Raw genomic sequence first — 12,767 nt, 5'->3', positions numbered from 1 at the left:
GGACTCGTGGCTCAGAAATCCCACCCAGCCCAGTTAGCAGCAACAGTGGCCCGAGATTTCAATTTTCAATTTAATAAAATTTGTATGCCGCCCACTACCTTGGGACTTTGGGTGGCTTACAGGCAAGATAAAAGAAGCATTTAACAATTTAAGATAAAAGATACAATTATTAAAATTACACACCATCCATTCTGTCTAAGTGGGGCTGGATATTGATCAACAGCCCCAGGCCTGCCGGAACAGCCAGGTCTTGGTGGCTTTACGGAAGGCCGGGAGAGTGGTGAGGGTCCGGATCTCTACGGGTAGTTCGTTCCACAGGGCCGGCGCAGCTACAGAGAAGGCCCTCCCCTGGGGAGCCGCCAGCCGGCATTGTCCGGTCGACGGCACCCGGAGGAGGCCCAACCTGTGCGATCTTGTTGGTTGTTGGGAGGTGAATGGCAGGAGGCGGTCTCTCAGGTAGCCAGGTCCTAAACCATGTAGGGCTTTAAAAGTAACGACTAGCACCTTGAAGCGCGTCCGGAGACCAATGGGGAGCCAGTGCTGCTCGCGGAGGATGGGTGTATCTAGGTACACCCAATATCGCTCGCATGGCTGCATTCTGGGCCAACTGCAGTCTTCGAACACTCTTCAGGGGCAGCCCCATGTAGAGATTTGAGCAGTCCTGCTTCCAAGCAACCAGGCCAGAGGCAGCTGCGCCAATTTCCCGGTGCCGTGTTAAATAACATAACTGGGTTTCAATTTTGAAAAAGTCCACAGCCACATTCATAACACAGGAACAACGGGGCCAGATATTGGGTGGGCTTCTTCAAAACCACCTTGCAACCAATTGGGGTGCAGCACCCACGACAGCTCTCTTTCCAAAGAAAGCAACAAGACGCAGCCGTCCCGTACTTGTGAAGGGCCGTCTGTATGGAGAACCTAGGTTGCGCAGGAGGCATCGCATGTTCACAATGAGATCTCACGGGCTTTGAAACCAAAGCCTGAATAGGTGAATCCCAAGCTGGCTAGAAGGCCGAGTCTTTCAATGGACTGAGATTTTAGCAGGATTTCTTGATGGAAGTGAGCTCTCTGGAGCCCCATCCCACCCGCACCCCCACCAACCTTGCCATTTCTGAGGATTCCAAGCGGATCTCTCAGATGATTCCGCACAGGACTCCACAACAAAATGGAAATCCAGTTAACCTGCCTCAGGTACGTAGTTGTAGCCATCGAATCCACACGCACTCTTGGGTCATTTTAGATACAGTCTAGACTTTAATAAAGTGAAATTATGTTCAGTGTGAAATTAAAGCTGAAGGAAACCAAGGTTTTTTCAGTGACGGATGCAACGCAGATTCAATCTTCTTTCTACCTGTCCCAGTTCAAGAACTCCGGGTAAAAAGATGAAGATACATAGATGTGCACAAAAAAGACACAATTGTAATGGCTAAAAAGCTTGCGCCTAATGGCTTGCATCTGTTATCATCATTTGAAGGATAAAAGGAAGCCCCCTTCGGGAGGGCCCGATGGGCGGATTCGGTTTAAAAAAAAAAAGATGCATGACAGAATACAAATATATTAGAGTAATGTTCTTAACTGTTAAATACATAGCCTAATTTTTTTAAAATACACACTTCCTAAACTAAAGCTATGCTTGCTTTATAGTTATAGTTAGCAATCCGGTGCTTTGCTGATATTGACTGAAGTAGCAATACCAGGGAATTAACCCCTCTCTCTCTTCTTCCCCCCCCCTCCCACCCCCACGTGCACCGATTTTTCCAAACACCAAGAAGCCGGAAGAGGCAAACTTTCCTACCTTTTGAGGAAAAGCAGTTTTTTAAGGAGCTGAAACATAAATTAACAGGATAATATCACACAGATGTATTTTCAGTTGGCTACTTTTTTTTAACACTTAGCCCAGTTCCTATGATTTGAGAGTAACGCCAACATATTTTTTAAAATTATTATTACTATTGTCAACATGCAGGTTATGGAATCTTGCTCCAATTCCAGAGGCTTTTAAAAAGCAAGTATGCCTGTGCAAAGGAATAGCGAGTCTACGAAGCCGGGCCGCTTGTCCGTACTGGCGCTCATCTCTTAAATATTTACAAACAAAAAAAGGAAAAAGACATTTGAGAGCATCCCGCAAAGCACAACTACTCTGAGCAGATCAGTGGCGCGACATCCCTTTCTTTTTCCTGGGCGAAGGGGCAGGGGAGGGGAAAGGGCAAAAACTAGGCTAGGCTACAAGGCCGAGGGGGCAAGGTGTTTACACGGAGGGCTTCATGCCAAACGTTTCCTGAGAGGCGTAGACCATGTACAAGAATCCGTCTTCATCCTTTTCACTTTCGTACACCTCCGAAATGGGCGTGGAGACGCTCACCATGCTGTGTCCGTTCACCAGTAAGAAGAACGCTTGGTTGGAATTCAGCTGCAGTCGCCGTCTGGAAGGGAAGAGGAGAAGTGGGCCTTGAACAGCGGCCCCAGCAGCGCTCGGCCTGGCCTCGGGAACTCCCGAGAGGATGACCACCGCCTCCTCCGCTTTATCGCATCCAGAAATGACCACTTAACTAAGGTGCTCTTCCCAAGCATTTCTCAGCCTTTCCCTTTTTAGTGGCCCTCCAGGGACTGGGTAGCAATAGCAGTTAGACTTATATACCGCTTCATAGGGCTTTCAGCCCTCTCTAAGCGGTTTACAGAGTCAGCATATCGCCCCCAACAATCAGATAGATAGATAGATAGATAGATAGATAGATAGATAGATAGATAGACAGACAGATAGCAATAACAATAGCAGTTAGACTTATATACCGCTTCATAGGGCTTTCAGCCCTCTCTAAGCGGTTTACAGAGTCAGCATATCGCCCCCACATTTCACCCACCTCGGAAGGATGGAAGGCTGAGTCAACCCTGAGCTGGTGAGATTAGAACCGCTGAACTGCAGATAGCAGTCGGCTGAAGTGGCCTGCAGTGCTGCGCCCTAACCACTGCGCCACCTCGGTACCTGCCACCGCCAGGACGAAAGCCAGGCAGGCTCACAAAGGCCGCTCACTAGATTTTGAACGGGCTGATAAAGCAGAATCCTTCCCTTTCCCATCAATACATTGAATGGATCCTGGGATTTTTTCCCCCAGATTCCATCTTGTTCACTCAGGTTGGAATAGATTCCCCCCCACCCCCGGGTCCCTTCTCAATCCCAAGCAGCAGTGGTCTGTGGAGCTTTTATTTAGCTCAGCTTATTTGTTTAGCACCCAAAGGTTCTTTTCCAAAAGGCGAATGGATTTCCTTGGTTTGTCCCTTCGAAAACGTTTCGCTCCTCATCCGAGCAGCTTCTTCAGTTCTGGTGGGGAAATGGAAGGATTTATATCCTTCGCAGTCATCTGCTCCGAAGGGGTGTGTTGGCTCTCTGGGAGTTGTTGAGGCCGCTTGGGGGTTTATCTGTATCCTCAGAGTCACCTCAATCTGAGTGTAAATAGGTGTGGAACAGTTCTTCGGTTAGAGCGGAAGAAGCTTCTTGGATGAGAAGTGCAACGTTTTCACGGGAAAAAAACCAAGGATAGTCCTGTTGCCTTTTGGGAAAAAGCCCCTTTGGGGGCAACCATGAACTAAATAAAATCTTTTTTAAAATCAAAGCCCTGTGCCTCTGCAGCTTTACCCCTGAGTAAGCAGAGGATAGGCCGTGTTTAAGATCTGGCTTCTGCTGCAAGTCAGCTGAGCCTTGTGGAATCCTAGCTGGGTTATCCACTACGGTAGCTGGTCTTGGCTTAGCACCGGCTTAATAGTGTGGAACAACAATTCTTAAAAGTTCTTAGACAACAGAGTCCCAATAAAATCCGATGGTCCCAAAGTAAGGAAGCCTTTTGTTTCTTAGGCCTCGCAAAAAGTGAATCTGCATGCAAATGATTACGGGTTAAATACCTGATTATCTTGATAAGCTCACTCATGTTGACGTGATCTGGGACCAGAAATTTTGTTTTGTCCAGAACGGGAAGCTGCTTTTCTCCTTTATATCTTTCGATAATTACCTGGAAAAGATGCCAAGAGTAGAAACAAACGTTGGAATGCGATAGACGTGCCACTTTAAATTCACACTTTATATCTGGGTTGGCACAAAATGCAACGACGTTTTTCCAAACCATGCCAATGGGTACTACATATTTTCTGTGATTTCCTACACAGCAGTATTTAAAACCAACACCTTGAACAACACAAAAAGTGAATTGATATTCATGAATTTACATAGTTGCCTTTATTTTAATGAAAACTGCTAAAGTGTGTCCAGAATGATCACAATAGGTTTAAAACAAGAGAAGAAAGAGGCGATTGCAGGAGAAACCATGGAAGTAGCAAAAGTGACGTTTTAAATCAAAAGCACCACAGTTTTAAATCAAAAGCACCACAGATCTTCCTCATCGTTCCAACATTTGCAAAGAAATTATCTTTGCACTTTGAGGCCACTGAGGAAATGATGCCGTTTATAAATACAGCCCCAGAAGAAAAATCAAATCTGAATGCTATTAACAGGACAATGCTTGTTCCTTATAAATGGTTAAGCAAAAGAGGGGCTGTCTTAATTTACGTTTTTGTCATTGAGAAACAGAAAAGTGCCATTGAAAGAGATTATGCAAGCCTATTTAAAGCAGAACTGCTACCATTACTTAAGATAGGCCAGTGTTGATTTGACTAAAGAGATCATATGACAGGTATAAAAATGGAACTAGATGTAACTCCTTCTTCCATTGTTAAGTTCTTTTTGGAAAGAAAAGGAAACAAAAAGAGATTATTTGGGCTTCAAACCTCAAGATCAATGTTCTGTAAAGTAACAGTTTTCATTGATTCTATACAAAGGCTGTGTGTTTAGAAAGGAAACAGAATTGGATAATTTTCTGCTGCGTTTGGCACTGAGGGAAAAAAGGAAAAATTTAAATAAGCTGATTTTAATTTTGGCTGATGATGATACCTATCTTGAATTTTACCGGGCTTTGATTTTTGTTTTCTTGTACTAATTCTCATCTAGAGTTTTTTGTTGTTTTCCCCCCATTTGATGTTGCAAACAGCCCACGATCCCTGAAGATGGGGTGGATTCTAAGTACTGTGTTAACAAAGAAGATGAAGAAATGCACGGTGATTCCTTAATTAGTTACTGCTTTATTCGACAGAAAATTACTCCCTCATCCAACTCCAGGCACTCTTCGGTTAGCAAGCTATTCTCAAAGATGGCGGATTCTGCTAGGTTACTTTTATGATGGAGAGGTCAGTAAATTTTAAACCTTGCCAAGGCCCATCTCAGCAGCTGCATCCAATGGCCTTTCAGGAGTCTCTCCATGCAGCTTGACCTGAATTCCTTCCTTGAAATTGCAAACAGATCAGGGGCAAAAGACTCTGCAGATTGGTCTCCATGGAAGACCCCCCTTAAGGGGGGGGAGGGGTAGCCTAATCAGCCACTGATCTGGACAATCCAGAGAGAAGGGTAGGAAGGGGGTGGAGGTTAAGTCCCCCCCAGCTGGTCTACAATGCTGACAACGCCAGTCAGGCTATTCTGGATTTTGCTCCTTGCTCTGATAGGGAACATGACTGGAAAATGAGTGTTTCATATTTTGCAGTGAGCAGGGGAACTTAAAAATAGTGGCCACTTTCTGGTTCCCTGAATTGCACACTGCCAGCAATGGGATTTACCCAAGAATTGCACAAACATTTGAGCCAGCATTATCAGGCAAGCACAGATGCACCCTCTATGGGCTTGTCAGTGGACCAGAGAGGCATTCTGCTTTGGCAAGGAGGATGGAAATCCCCCTTTTAATTTCCCCCCTTTCAATGTTGTCCTTGCTGGTTGTGGTCCTTCCATTTGCAAGTTCTTAACAAAGCCCGCCAGATGTTCTTTCAAGCAGCTGCATCCCTTCCCTGAAACAGGCTCAGGATAAAATGGGTAACATAGCGGCCCACTTCTATGCTAGGTACACAAACCTACAGCACAGAAATGTGGGCCAGTTTAACCCAGAAAGAGGCAATCCATTCAGAGAATACCCTTAACTCCGATGCTCTGCCCCTGCCAAGGCCTGCCCAAGCCCCTCTTGGCACAGGGGCAAGCAAAAGGCCGAAGTCAACAGAAGCGGATGGGGCCCCAAGGTCTTTGGGAAATCCTTGCGGACAGAACTATTTGGAGCTTCGGATTCAGTGCTCAAGAACACTGGAGGTTTTTAAGAAGAGACCGGACGACCATTTGTCTGAAATGATACAGGGCTTCCTGCCTAAGCAGGGGGTTGGACTAGAAGACCTCCAGGGTCCCTTCCAACTCATGTTGTTCTGTTATTGCCTCTGCCTGACCTGCCCAGTCCTTAGCATTGTTTCCTTATTTCCCACACAAGCTCTCAAAGTTTTGGAAGTCTTCTGTATTTCCTTCCCAACTACTGAAGATCTGCAACAGCTCTTTGGGAATGTTGTTATTGAGAAGGGCTACCAGTTTTCAGCATTGGCATCGCTTCTTTCCCAGACACTTCAACACCTAATAGGGCTTTATTCATTTGGATGGGCTACTACAAAAATTACTTTGCAGTGATGCTTCTGCTGCTGTCTTGCGATGGTTCTATAGAAGAATACTTGTGGTCCCTTTGTGGCACGCAATCTTTGAGTTTTCACTCAAAAGTCCACAGAAACATGATCAAGAACGTCTTACTGAATTAGCAAAAAGGAGCTTCAAACTGCCCTGGAGGAGAAAGACAGGAAGGGATGATTCTCTTGCTCCAGATCAGGGGTTCCCCCACCAGGGATGTGAGACAACATTCCAGGGGGTGGAAAAACTTGGGTTGAGAAGTTTCAAAATTATAGCGTATATGCATAATTATATGGGTATAATTATTTACTTTTGTAAGGGGTGCGAGAAATATATCAGAAGCATTCAAGGGGTGTGGGGCATGGAAAAGGTTGGGAACCCCTAGATCGTCCTCTCTCAAAATAAATCAGAAGCTTGTGAATGCAGTTCTCCCTGTTATTTCAGTCCATTTCCTTTCTCCAGTCAGTTACACATTAAAAGAAAAGCCAGCTGCAATCGGATATTGAGCTCTGGAGCAAAACAAATGCATATCCTTCTTTAAGATAAACAAGGCAGGGGCAAAGTATCTTCCACTAATTACGACTACATCAACTGAAAGTGTTAACCCCTTCCGCCCCCCCCCCCCAAATACTGCCGATACTGTTAATTGAGTCTCACCATTAGGCAGACCAGGCTGAAGCCAACTCACCGGTATCTTTGTTGGATGCTGTTCGCGAATAAGTCTGACATCTTCTATTCTTTGTTCTAAAAGGGAAAAAGTAAAGTCATTGCCAAGTTCTACCCCTCAAAAAGAAACCAATTAAGCTTGTTTAAAATCAACTGCACACTTTAACATATGAACCTCTTCAAAAAATAAAGGTGGCTAATGGTTATTTGTATTGCTATGCCCCAGAGCAGTGTTTCTCAACCTTGGCAACTTGAAGATGTCCGGACTTCAACTCCCAGAATTCCCCAGCAGCGAATGCTCCAGATCAGCGAATGCTGGCTGGGGAATTCTGGGAGTTGAAGTCCGGACATCTTCAAGTTGCCAAGGTTGAGAAACACTGCCCCAGAGATTCTAAGAAAGATTTCCTCCTCCCCCGCCCCCTGATATGGGCCTATTTGCATTGCTCATTTCCTAAAAGAAAACAAACAGCAAATGTGACCTTTACTTTCATTTTCAGCAGCACAAAAACAAACCGAAGTGCCAGCCCTTCTTCCGCCTTGCCAGACAAGCAGGAAAACCAGTTTAGGCAGAACAAAAACAAAATCAACTGCTCACAACAGAGTCTTCTTATGCAAAAGAGAGAGGGAGGAAGAGAAAGAAAATCACATTTAAAGCATCGATTATGCCATTTAGCAGCTGAAATTCAAACTCCGGTGGAAAACAAACCAATTCCCAAGTCTTGCAGGTGTTGAATTCTTTCTTTCTCCTCCCAATCGTTAAACCCATTTTTTTACTTTTAGGGAGGAGGGTATAACGCTCAATATTTTCTTCCGCTTTTCAGCCTCTGATCCCCGTCAGAAGTCACCTGCCACTGAGTATTGCCGTCACCCAGGCAATTAGTGAAATAATCACCTGTGATTCAACTTTTCCACAACCACAACAACTAACCCAGTGCTTCAGAGGTGCCCATCAGGTCTTCTTACTAGGAAAGGATTTGCATTCGCTTCATGGAGCCCTGGCATTGCCCAGGAAGCAGATGGTCCCCTGGGCAACTGCAGGACTATTCTCCCCGCCCCCCATCGCAGAGGAAGGAGAGCAAATAAAAGGTGCCAGGAGCAGCCCCTGCCACCCGCCCCATAACCCAGATGACCCGACTGACCCACACATCCTCCTAACCTTGACCGGCACTTGCAAACCCGCTGCCCTCCAGGCTCCCAGGGAAGGTGTGCCAGGCAGCCCATGATGCCCGCCTGCCAGGCGGAAGTGACAGGCACCAGACCTGTTTACGCCTGGATGCCAAGAAGCCGCACAAACAGGCCCTGCACTGGCATGCCCCCCCCCCCGCCAGCTCCAGGCTTGGTTTAATTGAAAGTGGGGGGGGGGATCTTCATGGAGAGGCACACTGGGCGGGGGGGGGGGGGGTGTCAGGATATTGGGAGGGCTTTTAGCTGTCTCCCCATCATACCAAGAGAGCTGGGGGGGAGACGGTCTTGGGGAGGGGGCTGCTGTCCTCAATAGGGGGAGCGAAGGGGGGGGACAGAAGATGCCAAGGGGGGGGAAGGGGGCTTCCTGGAGAAAAGGAGGGGTCGTGGGGGGGGGGAAGGGTCTTTTTGGATGCCCAGTGGGGGGGGGGATCTTCATGGAGAGGCACAGTGGGCGGGGGGGGGGGGTGTCAGGATATTGGGAGGGCTTTTAGCTGTCTCCCCATCATACCAAGAGAGCTGGGGGGGAGACGGTCTTGGGGAGGGGGCTGCAGTCCTCAATAGGGGGAGCGAAGGGGGGGGACAGAAGATGCCAAGGGGGGGGAAGGGGGCTTCCTGGAGAAAAGCAGGGGTCGTGGGGGGGGGGAAGGGTCTTTTTGGATGCCCAGTGGGGGGGGGATCTTCATGGAGAGGCACAGTGGGCGGGGGGGGGGGGGTGTCAGGATATTGGGAGGGCTTTTAGCTGTCTACCCATCATACCAAGAGAGCTGGGGGGGAGACGGTCTTGGGGAGGGGGCTGCAGTCCTCAATAGGGGGAGCGAAGGGGGGGGACAGAAGATGCCAAGGGGGGGGAAGGGGGCTTCCTGGAGAAAAGGAGGGGTCGTGGGGGGGGGGAAGGGTCTTTTTGGATGCCCAGTGGGGGGGGGATCTTCATGGAGAGGCACAGTGGGCGGGGGGGGGGTGTCAGGACATTGGGAGGGCTTTTATCTGTCTCCCCATCACACCAAGAGAAGTTGGGGGGGGCAGTCGGTCTTGGGGAGGGGGCTGCAGTCCTCAATAGTCTCAGGGGGAGCGAAGGGGGGGGCAGAAGATGCCAGGCTGGGGGGAGGGGGGCTTCCTGGAGAAAAGGAGGGGTCGTGCGGGCGGGAGGGTCTTTTTGGATGCCCAGTGGGGGGGATCCTTCCTCCACTGACCCCCCCCCCTCGGTCCTTTCTGGCCGGGGGGGGAGGGGAGTCAAGGAGCCAGGCAAAAAGGGCGGGGGGGGAGGCCTCTCTCCCCCTCCCTCCCCTCCCTCCCGGCCTACTCCGCAGGGCTGTTGTGTGGGGGCCTGGGATCCAAGGAAAGCGGGGCCAGAGCTACGCGTAGAGCCCCCTCCTCAATCCTTCCTCCCCCTCCCCCCGGTCTTCCTCAGGGAGGACTCCAACTCCCATCGCCCGCAGCCGCCCCAGACGGGGAAAGCCTCCCCCCACACACACACACACCCCAGCCCGCCTGCCCCCGGGCCCACCGAAGGAGCGTCGCTGCTTGAAGCTCTTCTCCGAGGGCATCGCGGCGGCGGCGGCGGCTCCCCTCAGCGTCTCTGCGGCCTCCTCAGCGGCGCCCGACCTCCTCCTCCTCCTCCTGCCCCCCCCGCCCTCCCGCGGTCAGCTGACCCGGGCCGCCCCGCCTCCCGGCCTCTGACGTCACAGGCAGGACGAAGCAGAAGCAGTAGGCCGCGGCTCCTCCTGGGCTTCAGCTGCGCCTGCGCAGTCGGCCGTCCCCGGCCCTGCGTCTGCAGACGAGGAGGAGGAGGAGGCCAGCGCGCTTGCGCAGGTCGGGCCCAAGCTTCTCTCCTCCCGGCCGCCGTGGTTACCATGGCGACTCAGAAGAGGAGGAAGAGGCCTAGCCCTTTTGACGTGCCAGGTTTTGGGGAACCACAAGCCCATCGTGCTGAACCGGCTAGGTGTCCTGATGTCTTTCCATCCTCCCTCAGTTTCCAGGATGTTGATTATGTTACAAATGCAACTTCCAACACCCTAGTGTACAACCCCCATCGCTCTGGCATAAAGTGTCCCTATATAGCAGTGTTTCTCAACCTTGGCCACTTGAAGATGTCCGGACTTCAACTCCCAGAATTCCCCAGCCAGCATTCGCATTCGCTGGCTGGGGAATTCTGGGAGTTGAAGTCCGGACATCTTCAAGTGGCCAAGGTTGAGAAACACTGCTATATACGCACTCCCCTTTTTTGCCTTCCAGGGGCCTGGACTACAGAGCCCATCATCCTCATCCTCAACTAGCCTGGCCTACGGCAGATGCTGGAAGATTCACTCCACCCCAGGCTCCTCTCCTTGGCATATTCTGTTTTTCGGGTTATTTATTTCGTTCACCTCTGCTTTTTTATTTTGCCCATCATTCAGAGCTTTTCACTTCTGGCTGCTGAAAGCCCACATGGGATGCTCTGGCGTCCATCTGCCTCCCCACTGGGGATCCCTAGGGCAGCTGCCATGTTCCGGCTCTTCATTCCTGGTTACTCAAAAGCCAAGGATTTCCTGTGGCGCATAATGCTCCATAATGCTTGCAACTGACATGCTCGTCATCTGCTTCTTCTTCCATGGGACCTGCAGATCCTCATTGCAAGGACTGGCCTGGGGGGTGGGGTGGGGGGGAACATACCCGGATTGTCCCAAAGAGAGTCATAGCCCATCCTTCAAACCCCTTTGGAGCAAAGGGGCAGGTTGCTACAGGACTCCTCTCAAGAGTGGAAGACTACACAACCCAACAAATAACGAAAGCCATAAGGCTGCTGTTGTTGGCACAGAGACTTGAAGAGTCCTTTGGCATATTTCCTTCGCATCTGAAGAATCGAAAAGAAATTGCTGCATAAAATGGACCGCTCCTTGGCATCACTTCTTCTTTTTTTTTTTTGGAAGGGACCTCGGAGGTCTTCTGTTCAAAAGTTTTATTTTCTTTTAAAACAAACATTTCATCATTCCTCAATCAATAAGACATCGGAGTACAATTTTTTTGTGTGTCAAAATAGTTCTAGTCTACCACCAAATTCTTGTCTAGCCTAATGTATACCCCTCCCTCCCTCCACCCTCCACCCCAACCCCCTCCTCCGTCCCCCCCCCCCCCCTACTTCCCAGAGCCCGTACACAGTATGGGTTTTTAACAAACACAGTCTAAAATCTATTGAGAAAAAAGAAATAAAGAAATTAATGACATCTCTACATTGACCTTAGCTTCTTCTTGCCGAGCTAACTTTAAACAATTTAAATCATTTCTGATCTTAAGCATAGGCTAACTGGAATTTCTTGGTCCCGTATTTATTTTGTATATAGTCAATCCATTTTTTCCAGTCTCGTTTATATCTCTCATTTGAGTGATCTTTAAAATATGCTGATATTTTAGCCATCTCGGCTAAGTTTGTAACTTTCAATGCCCATTCTTGAATTGTAGGCAAGTCTTCCTTCTTCCAGTATTGCGCCACCAACAGTCTTGCTGCCGTTATTAGGTGCAGAGTCAAGTTACTCTCTACCACTGTAAAGTCAGTACTTATACCTAGTAAGAATAACTGAGGAGTAAACTTTATCCTTCTTTTAAAGATATTTTGCATGATCCACCATATTTTTATCCAGAATGCCTTAACCTTTTGGCAGGTCCATCATATATGAAAATATGTAGCATCGAGAGAACCACACCTCCAACATTTAGGCTGTACATTCGGATACATAGAAGCCAACTTTTTAGGATCTAAATGCCATCTATAGAACATCTTATAAAAATTTTCTCTCAAGTTTTGAGCTTGTGTAAATTTCACATTTGTTACCCATATTCTTTCCCATGTATCCAACCTTAGGCATTCTTTATGTGATGCTGTTTGACCCGGTTTCTACTTAAGGGCATATTCATCTGGCAGGAAGAGAATGGGTGTGTGAGTGAGTGTGCACATTAAGGAAGATGACTTTGACAGACGTATGCAAGAACTGCAATTGCTAATAAGCGGTGTCATGTATATGGCACATCACACACGTGAGTTGATTGCAAATTGCCCTGGATGCCTACGTCCACCACCTGCAATGAATCACACCTCTGTCAAATTTAGCTGCTTTTGAACTAGGAAGCCTGGAGCAAGTGTTGCGTTAAACCATGAAATAGCTGGTTTGTTGGGGCTTAGCGCCATCTTTCCTGTCCCTATCGGATAATCTATTATTACATATCAAATGCACTCTACAAACTCAATTCCTTTCCCCGCCTTCAGCATCTATTAGGGCTAAAAGGCACATTTTAGATGTTTGACATCAACTGGTATGAATTTTAGGAGGAGGGTTTGATTGGGAGCTGTCCAGCATTGGTTATAAAATGGGCTTATAGAAATAAATTAAATAAATTAAATAAATTAATTGAAATA

General features: G+C 48.3%; 1 protein-coding gene across 2 annotated transcripts; it reads right to left on the bottom strand.

Moving 5' to 3' along the window:
* Positions 1-1,231: 1,231 nt before the first annotated feature.
* Positions 1,232-10,014, bottom strand: LOC116517760 (microtubule-associated proteins 1A/1B light chain 3B). 2 transcript variants are annotated; one of them, XM_032230913.1, is made up of 4 exons: positions 9,885-10,014; positions 7,218-7,273; positions 3,898-4,004; positions 1,232-2,423 (listed from the first exon to the last, which is right to left on the bottom strand). In XM_032230913.1, the coding sequence occupies exons 1-4, from the start codon at positions 9,922-9,924 to the stop codon at positions 2,249-2,251; spliced, it is 378 nt and encodes a 125-aa protein (XP_032086804.1). In that variant the 5' UTR covers positions 9,925-10,014; the 3' UTR covers positions 1,232-2,248. The 2 variants fall into 2 exon arrangements, with proteins under 2 accessions (XP_032086804.1, XP_032086805.1); XM_032230914.1 differs by lacking the exon at positions 9,885-10,014 and adding an exon at positions 8,124-8,276.
* Between the last annotated feature and the right edge of the window lie 2,753 nt (positions 10,015-12,767).

Source organism: Thamnophis elegans, chromosome 14 (assembly GCF_009769535.1).
Source record: "Thamnophis elegans isolate rThaEle1 chromosome 14, rThaEle1.pri, whole genome shotgun sequence".
NCBI classification, from domain to species: domain Eukaryota; kingdom Metazoa; phylum Chordata; class Lepidosauria; order Squamata; family Colubridae; genus Thamnophis; species Thamnophis elegans.
The sequence above is the reverse complement of the archived record's forward strand: the minus strand, read 5'-3'. Positions and strand labels throughout refer to the sequence as shown.

Bases quoted from the DNA above. Each gene is read 5' to 3' on its own strand.
- LOC116517760 (XM_032230913.1), bottom strand. From the start codon at position 9,924: ATGCCCTCGGAGAAGAGCTTCAAGCAGCGACGCTCCTTCG. The intron at 7,274-9,884 runs GTGGGCCCGGGG...TTTCCCTTTTAG, and splicing joins CAAGCAGCGACGCTCCTTCG to AACAAAGAATAGAAGATGTC. The intron at 2,424-3,897 runs GTATTTAACCCG...CTTCCCTTCCAG, and splicing joins GAGCTTATCAAGATAATCAG to ACGGCGACTGCAGCTGAATT.